Below are 23,465 nucleotides of genomic sequence, written 5' to 3' on the forward strand. Positions count from 1 at the left end.
AAATGCAAAAGAAAACTAAATTTATTTATGATTAACATTACTTTGCCATTCTCTTTATTGAGAACAAAACAATCACATATTTCACATATTTGTATATCATTGTATACTTCTTCAGCTTTATGTTCTTACATATTCTTTAAGTGGTGAGTACACTCCATAACCTTTAATTACTTGCACATATTTTTATGTATAGCTAAGCTAAGTGTGGCTGCATCAAAAAACAGAATTAGCAAGTGTACTAGATGCAAGAAAATTTTGTTTTTGTGATTTTTAGTATTGTCCAGATTTTGTGAAGAACGTGATCATCATATTGTTTTCCTATTTTATTCTTTGGACACATCCATTCAAAAGAACACTTGTCAAATGTTAAAACGTTAGACACCTATTTAAAGAGAAAGGAAGATATTATACTGATGCAAAGAAATAATGACTGAAATTGCTCATGCAGTTCCAAGCCAGAACACGTAACAACAGTAGAAATTCCCATCATGCTTCCTGTGGAGTGTTAAGCATTACATCTACATATATCACAAGCATTCCTTTCATATAAACTCCTAATTTTGCAAATATAAGTGCCTTTTTGCTAATATAAAATATGCGTGGGCAGTATTTTTTTTTTTTACAGGAACAGTGGTGATATGTAAGATATCTCACGAAAACAGCACAACAATAGATCCTGAAGGAAGAATAGGTCAACAGATGACTACATCATTTACTTTATATACCCATCACACGCTCAAACACACACATTCATTTCATGTAGACACACACACATCGTTGATAATCCTTCTTTATAGCTCACATTCTTCTTGTAATATATAATTTTTAGACAATACAATGCTGTCACCAGAATTCAAATTGATATGTGTTTGATATGTTTAACGTCAAAGAAGGACAAACATTGTAATGCTGTATAGGCTTTTATATATGATCATGCACACTCACACTCATGTAACAGTGACTAGAAATATATCTTAATTGTGTTACTGATATACACTGCGACACAAACTTCATATAACTTACAATAATATTGCCAACAATATATTACATGATTTTAAATAATACTCTATTACATTACATATCCTCAAACAACTTGTTGGACATTTTAGGAGAGAAAAAAGTGTACATAAGAGTATTTCCATTGTTCCGTATTGGTCCATGTAGCACTATGTTTAAACAGAACATCACAACTATGATTTATTTGCTTTGCTATTCAATATATATCCTTTATCTAGATTGAAATCTCCTGAAGTATTCCTTATAGCTCTAAATCCTTTAGAGGCTCTCACCAGTCGTACGTGTCTGGGCCTTGGTACTGACCTGGCTGCAATGCATGAAGTCTAGTGATGGGAGGACCTGGTTTCGCAATGTCTGCCTCTTTAGAATACTGAGATAGGACTTCATTGTACACCTGCAATTATTAAAATAAAATAAATCAGAAGAGTTATTCCTTGCATAAGTGTGTAATGCTTCCATGTTTTATTATTTTTCTAGAAATTAATTTGCAGTTTTGAAAGTGTAAAGTACCCACTGTAGCATTTGTACAATGACGTGCACTGAGGAGTAGCTAGTCTAGCAGAGATAGATCAATCAATCTCAAATCACAATATTTATTGTATTGTTGAAGCCACAGTTCATATGCAACACTTTTTTTCACACGCTTCTCGTCCCTCGGTGCATTCAGCGGGCAAAGCTGGCCTAGCTCGCTCTTCCTCCGCCTCACAGTTCCAGGTTGAAACGGGTTTCTGAAGGGAAAGGGAAGATTTCTGCCTCTACCTCCCTTGCCCCCTCACCCCCGCTCCAATGGTTGAGTGCTTTCAGGTCCTCCAGTCTATCTCCTATAGGACAGATAGGGGATTGGATTCCCTTCGCTTCCTTTGTAAATTCTCTAAAGATCTAAAATTTTCCTGCAGTACTTATGTTCTCTGTATTTACACTACTTTTTACACGTTGTACAATATGTATGTATAATATGGGATGTACTTTTATTATTTATGCAATTGGAACGTCTTATGTGCAGACAAAAATTTTATGCTTTTTTTTTCAAATATGGAATGTATAATGATTAATTAACAAATATTTGCTCACGCTCTCTCTTGCTCTCGTTTTTAGTAGTGTTTTATTTAAATATACTAATCTCTTGGCCTCCAATAAAAAAAATGGATAAGCTAAACAATCATAATTACGGATGTACTTATTTGGGCAAGAGAACGTGCGTTCTAATTCTTGTTGTTGGTTTGGTTTATTTTACTTCGCTTTTCTGCCACATTTTGTTATCGCAAAAATAAGTATGAGTGATGATGATATGATGAAACTGATGAAGGGACCTCACAAAGAATAATTCAGGCCGGAATTCGTGACGAGCATGCATTCTTGTTCCTATGTGTTGTACTCTGCCTGCAGTGAATAATAATAAAAAAAAATAGAAATGAAAAATGTATCCCAGATCTCAAAAAGCCAAATTAATATCATTCAAAAAAGTAAAAAAAAGGTGTATTTAAAGGTGTGTTTTGTTACCTGTTTATCCCCCATCGGTTTTTCTAGCTGTACAGATATAATCACAATAAGTAGCTAAGAGCTTATGAAAGTCGTGAGGGACAATCATAAACAGAGAATTCTAGGCTCCTGATTTGACAGTGCCCTGCAGATGCACGGAAATTATTTGTAATTTCATCTCTCTTCCATCGCTTTGCCTAATTTCTGCCGTGACGATGATCGTTGATTAAATTAAACTGGTGAAGAGTGGTTGCAAAGAAACACTCATTCAAAGGCCAGGCCTCGAGCCCGAATCGTTCAGTAACGAGATCGTGAGATGGGAAAATTAGGGAAATCAAGCAATGCCAAATTTTTTAAAAAACGTTAATCATATATAAAGGTGGTATTTCAAAAATTCAATTGAAAATTAAATTACTACTCAGGAAAAATGCAGTTTGCTTTACTGATACCCGCGAAATCCGAATGGTTAACGCCTTCCTCTCATCTTTGTTGTCGGCCGATCTTCGTGAGGGAGTGCAAGTAGCCTTGGATCGGTACACAGTGGAGGCATATAGTGGTTCGGATCCCACATTAAACTATAGGTCAAGTCCCGATTAGCCTTTCTGTGTATAAAGTGGACTTAAAACACCAACCGTGGGGGAGTGGTTACCAGTTACCACAGCGTGCAACGACACCAGGAGTTCCGGGTTCGAACCCCTACCTGGACATGGGTGTTCTTTGTGTTTGTCCCTTCATTAATTTTGTCGTATCATCTTTGCGATTAACCAAATGTGTAAAAAAAGCGAATCAAATCAATTCATTCATTGATTGATTGCTTGATTTGGTTTATTTTACTTTTCTTTCCCACCATTTTTGGCTAATCGCGAAAACGATACGATCAAATTGATGAAGGGATACACAAAGAGCACCCATTGCCAAGCCGAGATTCGAACTTTGCATCTCTGGCTCAGTAGTAAAATCAAATAGTTTTTGATATTCGAAGGTGGGTGTACATTTTTTTGTAGTCATTCCTAACTTTGCAATTTTTCCTGTCTTTGACGTTTTTCTTTTAGGAATACTTGGCCCTAAAAGGTGGGGGGGATTATGACCCACACCAACTCCCCTTGGGCACGCCATTCATTGCTACCCCAAGTGTCAACGTCACTGCACGTCACTGCATTTGTATAAATTTCCAGCTTCTTCAAAAAGGAATTTTGAGACATGATCACTTCATCCATTTCATGCTTATGAAAACACTAGATTTTAAGATAGAGGGAGATAGAGAAATCTGTTATTGCAAGAGGAAAGAGAAAAGTAAAATAACAGCCGCACCAATTTACATACACCAAATTGTTTACAAAATTGTAAATGATATCTGTAAAGATTAGAAATCAATACAACAATATTTTTTTTAAAAAAAGAGAGGACTGTATTATGTGTATTATAAATATTTCAGTACACACAATCTGATGACATGCCACAGCTACAGATAATGGCATTATGAAAAACAAGATTACCTTTGTCATGCAATGGGGTAATTTACACAATTATCACATCTGTACTCTCTAGTGAATATTTTTTCAATGCAACTTTACAGGCACAAGTTTAAAAGAACACAACAAATCCTCTAGTTTATCAAGGTAATGCACGTAAATTAACAAGGTGCTATTACAATTACTCATGTAGTTTTGGTAATGAGTTACTGTCGCAAGTACTAAGAAAAAAATAACATGTACCTAAGTAATGCATTACTTGTGTTACGTTACTCCCTACCTCTGAAGCTCAGTTACCAAAGTAGTAAAAGGCTGAATTTCTTAATTAGAATATCCATTTCAGCATGATGCTATTGTCAATTGATTTGAATTCACTTTACCTTGAATTTATGGCGTATGAGTTCATCATCTACATCATTGGTTGGAACTGGAGAGCTTTTTCTTGTGTAGTGTTGGCCCTCGTAATTTGTGTAGTTGTAAGTTTCATCACGGAAGGGATTGGTACCTCCACCTGTTATGAAAATATATAATGAAGATAAGTGATATATACTCCATATAACATTGAAAATATAAAGTCATAACAAAATATTTTCACAGTTTCTCTATTCGATTAAGGAGAACTAAAAGTAATTATAGATTGGGTTGTAGAAAAGATGATGATATCAGATTTTCAAGTTAATAATATAAAATGTTGCATTCTTAAGAATATGTAACGGAAGATTTATATTCTAATGTTTATAACAAACACACTCTGAAAAATTTGAATTGCTAGAATGTTCCATTATCAGTACATGTCTGTAAAAGTATATTCTAGGTTCTAGTTTTGATAAATTTGATTTATTGATAAATAGAATTTTCAGTTACATGTATAGGGTGGTCACAAAGTGGGTGTACCCCCGGTTATTTTTTACACTAAGGTGGTTATGATTGAATGTTTGACATGGACACATACCTGATAGTTTAAGAGTCCAGAACAAAGGTTTGGAGATGGTCATTTTCATTGCACAGTCGAATTCTGTGCCTTGTTCTGGCACACTTCACATTGCAAGTAGGTCATTATCTGAATAAGACCTTTCCCAGGTGTTGAATTTGAAGAGGTTTTGAAGAGACTCCAAAAAGTCACAGAGGTGGTTCATTAATGACAGAGTCAGAAATAACCAGTGTCACACAACGTAAGAGTTACAAGCAGCTGTAGAAAATGCCTTCACGCACATGACCCTGGATTATCTCCCAAAACATCTGCCAGAACATGGCACAGAATTCAGCTGTGCTACGAAAATGACGGTCTCCATACAGATGTTCTGGACTCTTAAACCATCAGGTATGTGTCCATATTCAACCATAACCATCGTAGTGTCGAAAATAAAAGGGGAATACTCCACTTTGCGACCACTCTGTAGAATGAACTTAGAAGAAACCTATTGTTGAAGTTGAATAAATTGAGACCATAGTGGTCTTCATTATGGACGTGAGAAACTAGAAATTGCTCTGAACAAATTACTCTGTTCTGCTCTGGAAATGATCCAAGATCCTTACCTCCTCCTCCTCCTGGAATATCCAGATTCCCACCTGAGGTCTGATAAGTGGCACCATAACCTGGTTGCTGTTGCTGTTGGTCGCCCAACTCATGCAATTTACTACTGGACAAGGCTCGAGGTATTGGGTTACTGGGGACACCGTGTGGTGCCAAATGGGCTGTTTCTTCAGCAACCTGCAAAACAAGGGTGTCAAATCAATCATGTGCCTGTGAACCAGATAGAACATGGTTTTTAGGTTATTTATTTGCATAAAATTATATGAGGCAGAGTCAAAAAATAACCTTATTATTTTTATATTAACAGAATATGTACAATAGGATTGAAAACACTTCATCACTTTTCAACATAGTCAATGCAGGTATGCCACCTAACCACTCAATGTTAGTGCGGAACTTCAAGCCAAGTAGAACCTCTTGAAGGGGGCATTATAATCACCTTGTGCTAGGTCCAGTGAATATGCAGGATGTCCACAAGAGCATGACCATTACATTAAATGTGTAAATCTGTTCACAGCTATGGAGATTCTGTTTTCTGCCGTGTATCATAAGCAAAATTAATTTTAAATTTACATTCACTGAGACAAAATGTGATGGTGCAATTCATTTACTGCTATAAATGCAACAGCTATTATTTGGGTTTAACGTATTTTACTTGTTTTCCAAGTATTACTTGAGTTAAGTTAAATTAACTTAAAAGCAACTTGCAAAGACTTCCTCTATGTATCATCACAACATACCTGATGCGGGTCTTCAGTAGGTGGAAGTTCTGACACAAATCCAGTATCTTTTTTGTAGAAATTGATGAAGATAAATCCTGCCAAAACCAAAAGGCAGGTGAATCCATAACCTCTGAATGTGATGGCCGTACCTGCAATACAGTAACATTATTGTTCCTTACTTAAGCAATGAAGATTTTTTTAGGAACTAAGAGGAACATGAAAACACTCAATGAGAACATTTGTCATAATTTTTGTTTTTATGTTTTGAAAGAGTATATAATAATTTTCTTTTACCCTATTTCTTTGAATTCACAATGCCATTGAATATAAGGCACACCCTAAATATTGCTTCAGTTTTTGAGAAAAAAAAATGCTTCCAATTTAAGATGCACAGATGTACATATCAATAATTCCGGTACTTGAATAGAACAATACCGTATAGTATTACATTTACATTATTGTTACATTTACCATTAACAATATTACACAATAAAATTTCGTTAAGGGTGATTTTTATCAAAACTGGCATTTAGATAAAACATCAAGGAGAAAATTGATTATTGAAATTGGCAAATGGTCCATTCTATATTACACTAATGCTGTGGTACATTTTATACTTATATACTAGGATTCAAGATATCATCGAATCCAAGGTGCACCTAAATTTTCAACATCCAACCCCCCCCCCCCCCCAAATGCATCTTAGATTTGAAGGAATATGGTATATCTGAAAAATGCATAAATGAGCAGACTGCAGAATATCATCATGGTACAATAATAGGATAATTTATATCTAAGGATATAATATCTTCTGTAGAGACATAGTTCCTCATGCCAAATATTAAACATGTCAAATTTTAAATCAGTGCATCATCAAAAGAAATATTAAATGAACATCATTACAACATTATTTTGTAAGTGAATGTTGTAATTAATTGTATATTTCTTATTTTATGTCACTTTTCCGCCTCTTCTTTACTAATCACCATGATAATAATCATAATAATAATCATAACCTTTATTCATCCGTTGACCCATTTTTTCATGGAGGATGAAAGATGAGTGGATGCAATGGATAAGGGACATTTACACATAAACACTCGTAGCAGGTCAAGATTCAAACTGAAAACCTGTGGTGGCCAGGCCATGAGTTCATCACTCATCCACCAAGGCAGCTAGGTGAACGTCAATGATGGTAATTATTAGAAGAATGGATTAATTTTGTTGTTTTAAATTGTTCTGATTGTGGATTGGTTTGCCAAAATTAAAAGCAGGTTATTGATCCCAATCGAATGCTACAATTGTGTTGTTCAAGCACACATGAGCTAAAATGCTAATGTCTGCAAATAAATGAACATGCCGAAATAGTTGACAAAGATTCCTCCAATCACAGCACCGCATCCTCTTCCTAGACCATGGTGGATTCCTTGAAGCACTCCCTGAGCAGAGCCACGAAGGTGCTGTGGTGTATTGTGGGCAATGTATGAACAGCAAGCAGCCCACACAGCTGCATGAGTAATTCCTGCGGAAAAAAATGAATTTTGCGTTAATATATGTTTTGTTATTAAATTGATAGGAGACATAAGAAGCATACCTATTGGTGTAGCCTGTTAAAATATGCTAAAAAAAAAATAGCAACTTGTCTATTTATTTCCTACAATTTGTGACAATTTCTTACAATCTTGTATATCACTGTTTTTTATAGATAGCCTATGTTATGAAGCCAACGACAACAAGCGAAGAACATGCATTTTCAATGAGAGCCTAGGTGAATTTGGTTTTATTACAAAAACTCCTATTAACATAGTTATTGCAATTAGTTTTTACTGCATTTAATAGGAACCACAATGACTGAGCATCTAAATATTTTTGCCTTTCTTTACACACACGCACACACACATACATACAACGTGCCCGCAGAATGGTGACAGGGTGCCTCGCCTGAGATATCTGGAAAGACTTCATACAATTGAAAATTTGAAATTGTAGTGTTAAAACATAGGCAAGAGGTGCCGTGAAGGACAGCAGATTAAGTGCCTATGGAAATTATCCTTGTGCTGAAGATGCTTTATGAGAATTCTCTTAACTCGGGGAAAGCATCACCCCACCTTTTTCCCACTTTAAGCATTTAAGCACTGCTCAAAAAAATCCTGCAGGCAGCCTTGCATATATATATTACATACGAAGGGCTCGGGTGTAAAACATGGTATGTGACATTCTAGTAATTCTTGAGTTACAAAGTAAAATGTACCATCCTTCAATTTTCGAGTGAAATTGCCATGTCATACAATATACATTGGACTCAGTGAAGCATTCTGAAATTGGTAAACACAACACGAAAACAATTTATCTACAGTACAGCGCCTTGAATAACGTAGTGTGGAAAACGACCCAAGAAACTGGTTCCCCGAGACGATGACAAGTAGATGGCAGTGCGATCGACCCACCAGGTGCTAATTTTGTTATGAAAGTAATGCGGCTTAGTTAGTTTTTGGAATATATTGTGTAGATTTGTTTCTCTAGAAAGGCGGTAAGCGAATTGATGGAAACAGTTATATTTGTGGAGTGATTTGCAGTCACGAAATGGCATTAATTTGGAGAGAAAAGTAAAATAAAATTAATAAATAAATAGCATGCGTAACACAAGAAGAAACATCGTAATGTGATTCCGGACGTCAGGTCTTGGACTGTGTATTAGAGTTTATTTTTCTATGTTATTAGAATATAAATAGTATCCTGAGAGATATTTCATACCGAGGCGACAAACCACAAATGTCGCTTGAAAGCGAGCAGTCGAAAAATAATTCAATGCAGCCTTTCGAACCGTAGGGACAAAAGCTCTGACTGCACCGTTTCCTCAAGGATATTTTACACCAAAGCGACACGCGACAAACGATATGAGGATTTCACACCAAAGTGACACGGGTCATTCGGTCCAAGGTAACTTTCATACCGAAGTGTAACATGTTGCTTGGAAAGGAGCCAATCAAGAGCAACATTTCACATCGTAGCGGCATGACGGGAAGCACAGGCCAGCGTTCGGTTGGTGAAATCCTCAAGCGATAAGTGTCGCGTGCCGCTTGTTGCCTTGGTGCGCAATCTCACTAAACAAGACACTCATTGCATCGCGTATGCGTGAACAATAAACCACGGCAACATGTTGCAAGCTATTGAGGAAATGGCCCAGTTTGAGCGACGCAGAAGCGACAAAGCGACACGTGTGGCTTATCGTGTCGCCTAGATCTGTTGTTGTATTGTGCGGTTTATCGTGTCGCCTATCTGTTGTTCGCAAGCAACGCTTGCTAATAGACTGAAGGCACCATGTCGCTTGTCACTTAGTTGGGAACTCCCCCTGTAGCGCATCGCTTCGGTCTCAGCACCCTTCCTTTAAGGAGCTTTCCGACCGAAGTAACAAGAAGCACGCGAATATGCCATATGAACGTGTCGTTTGCTGTTTGGACCCTCATGTGCAATGAATGCTATTTTACAGTCTGGAAGTGTGTGTCTCTAGTGTGACAGTGTGAACATCCCGTGTCGCTTGTCCCATTGGTTTGAAAGTTGCCTTACACTCATGTCGATGGCACTAAGAAAGTTTTGTGGGGTTCTCCTTGTCGTTTCATGCAATCATCATTATCATCATCGCCGCGATTAGTTTAAAGCGGAAGAAAAGAGACAGTAAATATCAAAAATAGAAATGCTTCAGTGTGTATATCTTTAAAAGAAATGATGATGATGATAATAATAATGAACCTAATTCATACACAAAAATTTAGTTGCTAAGAACATTCCACGCGTATTTTTTCTCCCGTATTATTAACGAAAGTATGACGATAACAGGACGTGGTCGACTGTCTAGAATGTTCGTTAATATCTTCGCGACCACTGTACCAAATATCATAGCAATTATCACATTCATAAAAATGCTTCATGTAAAAGAATCAGACGTTGCAGCGAAAACTCCATTTACTTCCATTATAAGCAGTCGAACACCAAGCACCGGTGTCAACACCAGCGCCTCTAGCGGATCATTTTCGAGTGGAACCAGCCTGAGAGCGCAGAAGCAGGCCGTTTTCCACACTACGTTATTCTAGGCGCTGTAATCTAGAGTATAGCTTCTAATAACCTTTTTTCTTAATGAACTCAGAAATGACCAAAATGTCACTTACCATGTTTTACACCCAAGGCCTTCATACATCTGTGATAAGCACTTTTGAGTACTTCTTTGAGAAGTTCATGGGCAAAATGAGCAAGAAAATTTCTAAATTTATTTATTTACAAACTGACAATAATATTAATTTGAAAGAGTGTCAATACTTCCATAGGACAGTGTGACTTCTACTGTTTTATAACTTTATTATTTTTGCTTATTTTGCATCCATGAGTGACGAACCTCCTCACGTCTTCTTGCTGTGGCTCGGAGACTTCGTCAAATATTGAGATAATTCCAACCCATTGGAAATTCATATTCTGAATAAAGTTACAATGTTTTTGAATAACACATACCTTGGATAAATTCAAATGGTAGAACCCACCAAGGGTTTGCAAGCCAAGAAATGTACAGGAATCTTATTACATTTCCAGCTAATCCAAGGCACAGCACCTGTTAAAAGAAATATATATGAAACCCTGTAGAATTCTTACTAAGCAATTTATTTTTATTAAAAATAATACAAACCGTGATTCAGTCTGTATAAGTTCTTAGATACTTAATTTAAAATCACTTGTATAGAAATCAATAACATAATCCGTGATGGTACAGTCCATGAGGTCCAATGCCCATAGGCATCCGCAGACCCTCTGATTAGGGGGGCAAAAGCCTTGATGAAAGTTCAGTCGGGAATGAAAAGCCTCATTTTTTAATCTCACTGTTTGAGTTTCATTGCATTGATGTGTGTATGTATGTATGTATGTATGTGTGTGTGTGTGTGTGTGTGTGTGTGTGTGTGTGTGTGTGTGTGTGTGTATATATATATATATATATATATATATATATATATATATATATATATATATATATATATATATATATATATAATGCAGCAACATAGAGGCACCATAACAAATAAATAAATTGTCTCTGAAATGTGCTGCACTTCTTTTCCTCCAAACAATTGTGTTCATGCATTTAAGATAAAACTGTATTGCAACTAGAGTCTGAAGCAGTGGCGTACGCAAGGGGGGGGTTACCGGGTTTAAACCCCCCCCTTGAGCTTTTGAAATATTATGGAAAATGCTGTAAAAAAATTTAAAATGGCTAATTTATCACAGTCAAAGATCTGCGACAGTAATAATAATAATAATAATAATAATAATAATTTGAATTATTATTTCCATGCAGCATGAAGAAAAACACAATCTAAGCGGCCGCAAAGTTCAATTTTGCAATTTTTTTTTGCAAAAACTCGCGCAGTGACTTTCGCGAGAATTGTGAAAATTCCTTGCTTCGTCCTTATTGCAAACGTTCTTCCAGGTACTGATTTCACATCCCCTAGTGAACTCTCAAGTGATGCTGAGTCTATATCCACATCATTAAATAATGTTGAAGAAGTGCTTTGTGAAACACCTAGAAGTAAGAAATAAGTTGGAATGTCTATAAACTTACTTTTCAACGAAAACATAGACTCAGTGGAATTTAGCAACATGTATTCTCGCGCTTCATCATCATCCTGGGTAAAGGTAATGTAAATTCCCCCGTGCATATAGCACTGTGCCATGAAGGCACACGTAGAGGTGTGGTGGACCCCAAAGATTCTCGATCTATTTTGCAGATGACGTGATCAGCACCATGCTCCGGCAGCCTTCATCCCCCAGGGTTGCTCCCAGGTACCCATTGCTATGAGGCTGGGTGCGGAGACAAGGCTGGATAAATTCCAACCAATTCCGGGAATCGAACCCGGATATCCCACGAAGTTGTCAGACTAGACCAGCGCGGCTCCTTGAATGAGTTTCATATTTCGATTATTTTAATAAATTTAATATATTTGCTTGTTTTTATGGATTTTCTTCACACTTAAAATGTCTCACTTATCATATACAAATAACCGTTGACAAGAGAATTATTTTGTAACAAAGAAACAAAAGAAATGTAATTTTGTTCTATTTATTTCATAAATAGCAGCTGCATTAGAAGTAATTAGTAGTAGTAATTAAACTAATTAATTAATTAATTATAAGAATTATTAATTAATTTATTATTATTAATTAAAGTATAATAAAACAATGGTAATGTGAATTTGTAGAAATTTTTCGAAATAACACCCCCCTTGATGAAATCCTGCGTACGCTACTGGTCTGAAGTACTTAGTAGTTATAACTTTTCTCTCTGGTAATTTACAATGCATTACAGTAAACAACAAAATTACGAACGAAGCGATGAAGAAGATTTTTAGATCAAAATTTTTGCAAACTGAAAACAATATTGATTTCATGGGGCACCATGGCATTCTCTTTTACAATATTCTTCACTTAGATAATTTGGTGCCCAGGGCCAACTCCCGCCAACCTCTAGCTACAGCTCTGGACTTGACAAGACTATAAGAAAAGCAGGCAGGCACTGCGAGCAAGAAAATTTTACGAAATGTATTTTTATTTGCATAAAATTTGATATCGAGGAGGGGAAATTTTCCTTTGTGCCACCCTGCAGATGATCTTGGCCATCTGGAAGAAATAATGCAAGAAAGACGTGAAAACTAATTCCATCTTGAGTATCCTTTTGTCCTGCTACTCTTAGATTCTACTAGTCTCGCTTTCTTGTACCTCAATGTTTGCACCCTCTAGAATTGATTTCCATCCAAGGTTTTGTAGGCGCAATGCTCAATTCCCCTCATGTAGTTGCTTTGAACTTTTATCGGCTTGAAAATACTTTATTCTTTTTAAGAGTATAATATCATTTAATAACAGCAATAAGATTCATCTGCACTAAATTTCTAGCTGAAAGTATAATAATGTAGGGACATGGACGTTTGGAAAGGGGAGCAAGGATGGCCACACCTCCCCCTTAGAAATCAAATGTTAAGGTAAACGTATATATTTCACACGTATAATTTGATTTCAGTCATAGTAATTTACATTAATGCGATAATTTCAAACGCAAGTGTTGTTTTTTGAGGGATAATATTCCCCATGCAAAAATATCTTGCTTGTCCCTCCGTTGAAAAAATCTGAGGACGTTCATGATTAGGGGGGCAACTGCCCCCCCCCCCCCCGTGTGCCCACCTAAGCCAATGCCTACCTACCAACTGCCAGCCTCACTCCAACCAGAGGTGGGAGATCATTTAACCAATTACCGGGTGACGTGAGTTCAACACAATGAATCCCCAGTCAATGTTGTAGATTTTCTACGACCACGTTACGCTACTCATTTGTAGTTCCCCAATTTCCTCACGATGGTAAGTGGTCACCAGTCCCATACACAGGCCAAAATGTCAGGAAAATAGTTGTTACGTTTCCCTCAGAAGGCTTGAACTTGCACGCATCCTGTAGCGGGAGCTCGAAGCTTGGAACCGCATGGCCACAATGTGAGATGTATAGAAATCATGGGTGCCTAAAATTTGCTCCCATTTGCATCCTTTTTTTTTCTTTTTTTTTTTGTTTGTTCTTGTAGTTATTACGATATGAATAGTTTAAATCAGGGATAGACAGATTTTTTCAAAAATAAATATTTTCTTCTTTGAGTGTGATATTATTAACGTAAAATGGATTTTTTATTGTCCAGCTGCAACCTCTGAACAATAGTTGAATCATATTTTTAATATAGTGTAATGTCATGCAAATTATGAAATATCAAATTAAATGTGGGCATTAAATCAAGCACTTTATGATATAATATAATATGGTCTATGATATAGAAACACCAATGCATGTTTATTCTCTTTACATTGGTTTTAAAACTTTTAAAAAATGGATTCAGTTCTTTTGTAGAACATGTTTGGACTTCCTGCAAAATGTATTTTGCATGAAGGATATAATGTAGAGATAAACTTATATTTGATGTGATATTAAAAAATATCTTCTTACATCACATGTTGGCAACATTCTTGTTAAAAACCACACAGAATATCAGAACCTTGACTGCGTCTTCTTTGCTGTCTCTCAACCAGCTATGATGATGACTCCAAGATGGAGTCAAGAATTTGGAAAGACTTTTAAAGTGTTTTGTGTCATGCTGTTTATGTGTTTTGTGTGTTTTTTTAACAATTATATTTGATACTTACTCGTAATAGTAGCACAATAGTAAAAAGTAGCTTGTAGGATTATTGACAACCTGTAGCATAGATATTTCTTACCTTATAGTGTACTGATCATAGTAAATAGGCACTTGACATGTACTAACTAGTAAATCCTACTAATTTTCCCTGTGATCAATATTGATCATATATACTTAGATTCTTGTTACTTACTTATCTGTATTTTGCTGGATGGCATCGTCATGCTAGAGGGATCGACTTATGTTATCTGCAGAAAATTAGAGAACCAAAAAATAAAATGTTACCTTCACATGGCCTATCTGTTTGATAAGTCGGAAGCTGAAGAAATAAGCAAAAATCTCAGAGATGTGATTAATAACTGATGCAACACCAAACAATGTTGGCGAACCATGATAGCCCTGGAAAAGAAAAGAGATGCAATTTAAATATTCCTCCACTTTAGTATTTATTCACACCACAAAATGATCAATTAAAACAAGCTAAGAGGCAGGGTAAAACAGCTCGAGGGTATTTTCTTTATGTATGGAACAAAGCAGTAGTGGCGATTGGGTGCCAAAATGGGGGGACAGTACTTTTTCTTGGAATTAGCATTAAGAGAACATAGTGTGGGAGCAAAGTAGCAAAAAGTGGGGGGCCACTGCTCCCATGCCCCCTAATCGCTGCCAAATCACTGGAGCAAAGGCATAAATTGTACACAAGCTGTGGTTGTAGTGAATTTCAGCCAGAAAGGTGGTTCAAAGAGTGAATACAGTGTATTCATGATCTTTGTAGTTGATTATTGGTGGTTGAATCATGTGGAGTTGTTCGGAATTTTATCCACTGTACTTGGTTTCTCTATACACAGACTGATTTTGTCTGTTGTGTTCAGGGTAGTGTATTTTTACTATGTGGTCATCTGTCGCTATTCCACGAACACAGGATGTGTTTGGAGAAGGCCTTGATAAGCATGGTTTTAGCACGAAGTGGAATAACAGAGTGCCTATGAGGATCATTTAGTGGTGGCCGAGGCTCCACCTTGTCTAGTAGTCTGGACAGGAAGACCTGCTTTTGTGTCATGAAAGCAAATCTAAATGTAATTCTGGAGGAAACAGAAATTTAATTCATGCTATTGTGGAGCCCATTAATCCAACATATGTAAATTCATCTACAAGGGCTGTTTTATTCACTGTTTACCCAACCATCTTCCTAAGTGGTGTAGACAAGAAAGCAAACTCGGAAATGCTACTAAACAAAAGAAAATAAAATTTGGAAGGGGACAAGAACATCAACAGCCATTGTAATTGCGTCACTTCTACAATAAAATAAAATCAAATGATAAGTAAATAAAATAAAATATAACAGTTTCAGTCCCAGCTCAAAAGACAGCCCTGAAAAGAGCATTGTCATCACTATACTCACCTGGAGATGCCAGAAGAGGAAAGTGAAGATAAGACCAATTCCAAAGCCCATGAACCAGGCAACAAAGAGGAAGGTGCCACACTTAAGATTTGCAAACTGTTTCAATACTGTTACCCACTCGGGAATTCTTCTTGTGGTTTGAGCAAACATTTTGGTCTGCAAATGAAATTTTTGTATTTAACATTACATGTTCATTACAGCAAAGTTTGTTGTGCTTTTCCTTTTTTTGTGCACTAAGTTCAGAGTACTAATCAATATGAAACAATTAATTTGACTTATTATGATTCCATAATTCAGAACAGATTTGCTAAAGCAATAATTGTAATAAATTTAAAAGTGAATTTTGAAATACTTAAATATTTTGTAATTTAAAGTCAATAAATGCTGAATATTGGTGTCAGCATTCATAAATTTTCAATATTTCAGTCATTATTCTTCATCTTAAAGAACCAACATTATTGGAGAGCATCAACCAAGATGAAACAAGAATTACATTTCTGAAATTTCTATTGGTTTCAATGTAAATTATTTTCTAAAGCATATATAAACTACAAGTCTATAACTTGGAAATGAGATTTGACAAATTCATATAAAGTTGTATTTTGTGTATGTGACAATTCTTACCTTGCCAATAAGAGGAGGTTTAGGCTCAGGTGGTAGTTCTGATGGCACTGTTAATGAAGGTCCAAACTGAAGACCTTGATCAGGTTTCTTCTCTGGTTCGGGTGGTGGTTGCACAGGTCCATTCTGCACAACATCCATTGGAACCTGTGTGGGATCTCCTAGCTCATAGTGGAAGTTGATTTGAGTCGCAGTAATCAGAGCACAACCCATGAGGACAGAGAATGTGGCAAAGCATATCGTATAGTTCTTCTCCCCCTCATGGAGGTAGCAGGGGTGATCAGGAAAACTTGTGGAATGATCAAGGGCGATGCCAACAAAGAACATAGCAAGACCCCAGCCAAGAGATCCAAACATCCTCTGGTGACCATATCGATCAGCTTCTTCTCCAAGATACGTGATGACGGCGGAGTCTGCAAGAGTGATGGCTGGAGCACTAAAGAATTCGCCAATCAAAACCAGCAATATGAGAAGGAAGAATACCTTTTGGATATCAGGGACACGGTAGACATTGTTGCTGAAGAGTGGAGTGACCCAATTGTAGTTGTCCACTTCATTATAGTTCACCACAAAGCGAACGTTGACAGGCGATTTCCCATCTGAGAGTTTTGGAGGTAACTCAGGTTGCGTGGCTCTCTTTGTTCTTTGATGTGCGTGAGGTAAATTGTGGGGTCCAACCAGATCTCGTTCTGAATTAATGATTGGTAAAGTTCGAGGTGTAACCTCTGACCAACTGACGGCTCTCTTGAATCTCTGGATGTCTTTGTCAAATTCTCGATCTGGAACCCCTAGGTAGTATGCTGTTCGATTGTGCATTATGCATGATACGACTGGTGGCTGCACAAAGCCAATAGGAAGGGTGAATATTATCCAGCATGTTACAGATGCTAGCAGCAGCATCTTTCCTTTCTGCCACCTGTTAATAAGAAAATTTTGAAAGTAATCATTCACCATACAAAATATTTCTGTAATACATTTCAAAACATTAATTGACATACATATTTAAGCATGTTCAGGATATGATGGTGAGGAAATGTGCCCTCAAATAGCCTTTAAATGATTATTGTAATAAAGATTATCATATGCACAGAAAGAGAGAATTGTAATAAAGAATTTCATGTGCACAGAAAGAGAGAGAGATAACAGCCTAAATCCTACATTTTCATATTCAAGTTCTGGACACTCAGGATCTGGTTGAATTCCAAGACAAAACTTAACATTTCCCTCTTTATTCTTTACAGCGTTATTTAACATTATTTCCTTCATGCTACTATATCAAAATTGAAATGTGTTCATAATTCGGCTCTAGGTTCAATGCTCACTAGCGCAGGTAGGATTTTTGCTAAACTTAGAAAGTTAATTATGCAGAAAAAAAAACTTCGTAAAGTTAGTTTTAAATCTATTTTAAGCGCAAATAAAATGTGCCATCAATGTCAATCAAATACAAGGTGATACTGTTAACCACTCTGCTATGGCGTGTTGGAGGTGGAGCTGCGAGGACGTCAAAGGGGAAGGGGTTTGGGTACCTACCCCTCCTCTGATCGACCAGTTCGCCCCACAACAAAAGTAGATAACTGCTCTTTCAGATGTGTATCTTGCCTTGCCACTCATTTTTCTTTGCCTCTGTCATGGGTTGGAGGGCGGCAGAGACAAGAAATTGCATGCATCAAAATCCTGTGCAAGAATAAATAGTTCTTGGGCGTAGAGGTAATTTCTTGGTGGGTTTCTCTTCTCTGTCATGCAAATTACGATCTAGCAATCTATTACATGTACGGAAATAAGGAAGGAATAGCAGGGGTTTATCCAGAATTTTCCATCTGAGAGGGTGTAAGGGAAATTTAGAGCCAAATGGCCATACGTTGGGCCTTTTAGAAAAATTGAAGTGGGTGCTTGTGTGTGTGTATCAATCACTGTAGAATAGTCAAAGTGTGACTTGTGAGGGAAGAATCCCCATCTGTAATTTTTAGCCCGTAGGGGAATACTATTTATAAAATATATATGCTTCGAAAGACGTTTTCTGTCCCCCCCATCCCAACCCCTCTGGGATTCTTCAAATACCACAGAAAATAGCTCAAACTAGAAGTTGAAATGGAAGCGCCTTCTTTCTCAATCTTCATTTTCAATTTCAATCTCGAGATTCCTTTAACACTAAGAAAGATATATTTTTAATATTTACAAATTTAAAAATGTCATTTTTTTTATTTTCGGCCATGGGAACAACTACAGATTTAACGTGTGAGCAAAAATTGGCATTTAAATGAGCTGAAACTGAATAAAAGTTTTATCATTACACAAAAGTTTGGAAAAATTTCTCGTGGAGGCAAACATCCCCCTGACCCCCGCTGTATACGCCTATTTTTGATTTGATTTGATTTAGTTTATTTTACTTCGCGTTTTGTGCCTCTTGGCTAATTTGCGAAGATGGGGATGAGTGATGAAATGATGAAGTTGATGAATGGACATTCACAAACAACCAAGCCCGACCGGGATTCGAACCCGGGACCCTTGGCGTCGCAGCGCGATGTGCTAACCACTCGGCCACAGGGTCGGGCACTGTAACGCCTATGAAGGTGGTTTTGTGTGTCACTCACGCTACCTCGGATATTATTTTTTAAAAACGTTTTGCTAACGACAGGATAGGAAAATTCCAGAACACTACTGCTTGGTTTGTACCGTATTTAAATAAGTGTACGGTCGTTATCATAAATGTTTGCAATAATTGTCCATTGCTACTTTCATTAGTTTTCCCTAACTTCCTGTCTATTTTTGAGAAATGGCATTGCACTGATGCTAGTGCAGAGGTTGCCAACTTCTATGTGCCTTCGACTGTAAGTTCACTTAGCAATGGCACTGAAACCTAGGTTTATAAAGTGATTCTCTACTATGTACGCCGTACTGAGATCGAAATTATCCCTTCCGCCCTCCCCTCTTTTTTAATTTAGTAACTTTGGAGATCGAAACAGTACGTGAAAAGTAAAAGCGAGACCACTGTTGAGAAATTCTTAGCACGAGACAAATTGAGTTTCGTCTCGTCTCGTTTTGATGCAGTCATGAACAAAAGTGGATTGTTCTGGCGTAAAACAATATGGAAAAGCAAACTTTGAATCGGCAAGAAAACCCCTACAGGTATGCAACCCAATACTCACAACTAATGCGAAATGTTTCGTGATGTGCAAGCAGTTGTGCTCCCAAAAGAGATGGGGGTATGTTTCAATTGGGATGGATGTTTCTTCTTATTTTTTAACCGTCCTGGGTAGCCCACTCTGTACAAGTGTGGGGCGTCGCGAGACAGGAGTGAGTCAAAACGGCAGTTAGTCTCCTTTCTTGGAAATTATCATCCTATCCTTAGAGAAAAGCTTGTTATTGTTATTTTGAGAGTCGATAACAGAAATAAAGTTCACCTAATAATTAATACAGCGTGAGTACAAAAACACTCCCTGGTTTCAAGATGTCATAAAATTAATAGTTACTTGAATATTTTGATAAAATTGATATCCAAAGCTCAGTTAACTCAAAATATTTTAATATCTTTCTTTTCAGAATCGATAGTTGTGAATTCGGTAGCTAGAGGGCAGTAACATCGAAAATGGCGTTCACTCCGCAGCAAAGAAGCTGGTGCGTGTTAGAATTTGCCAAAACAAGCAGTGTTGTGAGAGTGCAGCGTGCATTTAAACGGAAGTTTAATGTTGATCCACCTACACACAAATCCATTCTGCAGTGGCATAAAACATTTGTTGAGAGAGGATGCATTTGTGATCAAAGAAAAGAACATTCTGGCCGACCATCCATCTCTGAGGAAATTGTGGAGCGTGTGCGAGAAGCCTTTGTACGCAGTCCCAGAAAATCAACACGTCAAGCCAGCAGGCAGTTGCAGGTGCCACAAACTACCGTAAGCAAGATTTTACGGAAGCGTTTGCGTTTTCACCCGTACCGGCTGCAATTGGTTCAAAAGTTATATTCACAAGACAAGGTAAAGCGACGTGAGTTTTGCGAGACTATCCACACTTTAATGGAGGACGATGAAACCTTTCTGACAAAGATCATTTTTAGTGATGAGGCGACCTTCCACTTGAGTAGAAAAGTGAACAGGCATAATATTAGGATCTGGGGAAGCGAGCATCCGCATGCCACTCTTGATGTGGAACGTGACTCACCCAAGGTGAATGTTTTTTGTGCAGTGTCAGAGCGTCGAGTGTACGGTCCGTTCTTCTTTGAGGGGCCAACACTCACAGGTGATAGCTACTTAACAATGCTACGTGACTGGTTAATTCCTCAACTTGCTGCAGAGAGAGGTGACTACATTATATAACAAGATGAGCGCCTCCACACTGACATCAATCTGTACGCAGTTTTCTGAATGACAACCTCCCACACCGTTGGATAGGACGAGCTGGACCCAATGATCAAAATCTATGCAAGTGGCCCCCACGATCACCGGACATGACAGTTCGTTACTTTTTTCTTTGGGGGTTCGTGAAGAACCAGGTCTATGTACCTCCACTACCCACAACATTGAATCATCTTCAGGAACGCATCAGTACAGCTGCCAACTTCATCACACCGGATACGCTTGAGAAGGTGTGGTTGGAGCTGGATTATCGTCTCGATGTTTCCCGCGTAACAGGTGGCGGGCGCGCACATTGAGCATTTGTAATTCCAATGAACACCACGAAAACTTTATGAGTTTTTACAACTACTGTGAACATTTCTGTAGAATACTACTTTTGGTATTAAAGTTATACCCTTTCAAAACCAGGGAGTGTTTTTGTGCTCACGCTGTATTTCAGCAGAATAACTAAAGAAACAATGGCTCAGCTTGAAATATTAATGCAAGAAATATATTATTTCATTAAGTTTTCAAAATCCCAAAGCTGAAATCTTTCAGTAAAAAGTCTCAGAGTGTAACGTTCATAACTAGGATTTTTCCATAACCTTCAGAGATTTCCTTTAGCAAAGTGTTAAAATGTTAACAAGGATATCAAATAGATATTATTGTAGTATATTAACGGTACGAAATGTGAAAAATACAGAAAATTTGTTGTACACAAATAGAAGTCTCTCTCCAATAATATAATAATAAATGAAATAGTTTATTACTAATTTATAATAATTAATTGCTATTTTATTATTGGCTATTATACGTATTTCTACTAATCAGATTTCTGGATGCCCGTGTATACGTGAACTAAAACCAATTCACATTCAATGCACATGTTTCCCTATTGCGTTAATCCAGTGTTTAAAGTGACATGGCAACCCCCCCCCCCCCCCCAGCGTGGTACGTTTGTTTACTTTATCCCCCCACCGAACCTTTGAAGTGGCGACCCGTACACTATGTGACCACACTGGAAGTAGAACTGTAGGCTTTGTGTTCACGGTGTGAAAATTCTTAACCGCTAGGTTATTGTGAAGGACCGCTATTGCATAGTGCCCCCATTTCAGTACATCACGTTGATGCTCATTCAATCTAAAAAGATGAATAAAGATTTTTTTTAAAAACTTTATAATCTTCTAAATGTTTATTTGTTCACAATGCTGTCAGATATTCAGCATTTTAACTCATAATAAATGAAAAAATAAATATTATTTTCTAAAGCTTAATTTAACCATCATGCTTTGTACAATTTGGAGGATGCGAAATAATCGAATTTCTACCATCATCGCGCATCGACGTTTGGTTTTTTAAATCGATTTTGGTTTGTACAAATGATTCTATTTTTTTAATAGTGAGCTATTGAAAACTTTGTATTCACGACTGATTACTTTTGATGTTGGAAAATGGAACTATTTAGTAGTGTGAATTCTTATAGAGCACTTGCGTCTATCAGTATGTAGCACAAAGAATTCAAAATGGGAGCTGTTACGCCCCCGCAACGTTTAATGCCTATCAATAAAATACATCAATTTCTATCATTCGATATCTCACCTGTCAGCAAGGCTGCCCCAAAACGGTGCAGAAAGAAATTCTACGAACGGTCGAAATCCAATGAGCACTCCACATTGTCCTGGGTTCATGCCCATCTGCTTAAAATAGACGGCCATAAGGGGGAAGAGAGATCCGAAAGCCGAGTAGAAGAAAAAGTAGAAGGTTTTGGCCATAAGCAGATCCTGGTCCACATTGCTGCAGAGGAAGTCCAAGATATCAGACTTTCCGCGTATCTTGTGCGTGCTTTCCTTCGGCTCGGGGTAAACCGTGGGGTCGACTTCACCCAAAGCTTCCGGGTCGACCTTAGGCCTAATTCCCGGAGCCATTGGTGGACCACCTTCCATGTACTGGGGTTGCTGCTGCTGCTGTCCATATTGCGATGACTCTCCCTCCCCTCCGTAATAACCGCCGCCGTAATTCTCGTTCACCATCGTATTCATTCCGACCATTTCACGTTAACCCCGACAGTGGAAAAATACGTTCACCTCCCCTATCAGCTACGGGCCCAGCTGTAGAGGCGAGCAACTAGCTCCCTCCCGCGGTGAAAATGGACCTTCTCGCTAATCAATACGCACACACACTTCTCCGGAAACTAAGCGACGAAACCGATTTGCTTATCGAACGTGTCGGAAGCCATCTGAGAATCTAAGAAAACGGCAAAATCAAATCGTGTGGTTTTATATTTTACACTAATCCGACAGCTGGCTTAAAATGGTGGTGTAGCTTTCTTTCCTGGCTGAAAAGAGGAATTTTCGCGCACTCGCTTCTCAGATCAGACTGTGATTGGTTCTATTACGTGACGTTGTGCCTGCGTTTCGAAGCCGAGAACATGCAACAATAAGATAGCGTGATACGTATTTATGTTGGATTTCTGAATTGCGTTGATTTTTTGTCTAATTAGAAGGCTAATTACTTCTCTTTCTGTTTTGGTTTCATCGTAGAAATGTCACAGTTGACACCACATAATTTTAGGACTCAGATTAGCACAGATATCCTCAGAAAACAAGGTAAAATGGTACGGATAGTTCTTCATTAACAATATTGGTCTATTTTTAGATTACTATATCGAGGGAAACGTTTTGCTTTCAC

The 23,465-nt window shown here is 37.5% G+C and overlaps 1 protein-coding gene across 1 annotated transcript; it reads right to left on the bottom strand.

Annotated features, from left to right (window-relative positions):
* Nucleotides 1-3: 3 nt before the first annotated feature.
* Nucleotides 4-23,164, bottom strand: jef (major facilitator superfamily domain-containing protein 6 jef). The gene is made up of 10 exons (XM_083141844.1): nt 22,377-23,164; nt 16,454-17,366; nt 15,830-15,985; nt 14,716-14,829; nt 10,728-10,824; nt 7,585-7,746; nt 6,243-6,373; nt 5,505-5,679; nt 4,349-4,479; nt 4-1,411 (listed from the first exon to the last, which is right to left on the bottom strand). The coding sequence occupies exons 1-10, from the start codon at nt 22,823-22,825 to the stop codon at nt 1,286-1,288; spliced, it is 2,454 nt and encodes an 817-aa protein (XP_082997970.1). The 5' UTR covers nt 22,826-23,164; the 3' UTR covers nt 4-1,285.
* Between the last annotated feature and the right edge of the window lie 301 nt (nt 23,165-23,465).

Source organism: Lepisma saccharinum, chromosome 1, assembly GCF_977018435.1.
Source record: "Lepisma saccharinum chromosome 1, izLepSacc3.1, whole genome shotgun sequence".
Classification (NCBI taxonomy): Eukaryota; Metazoa; Arthropoda; class Insecta; order Zygentoma; family Lepismatidae; genus Lepisma; species Lepisma saccharinum.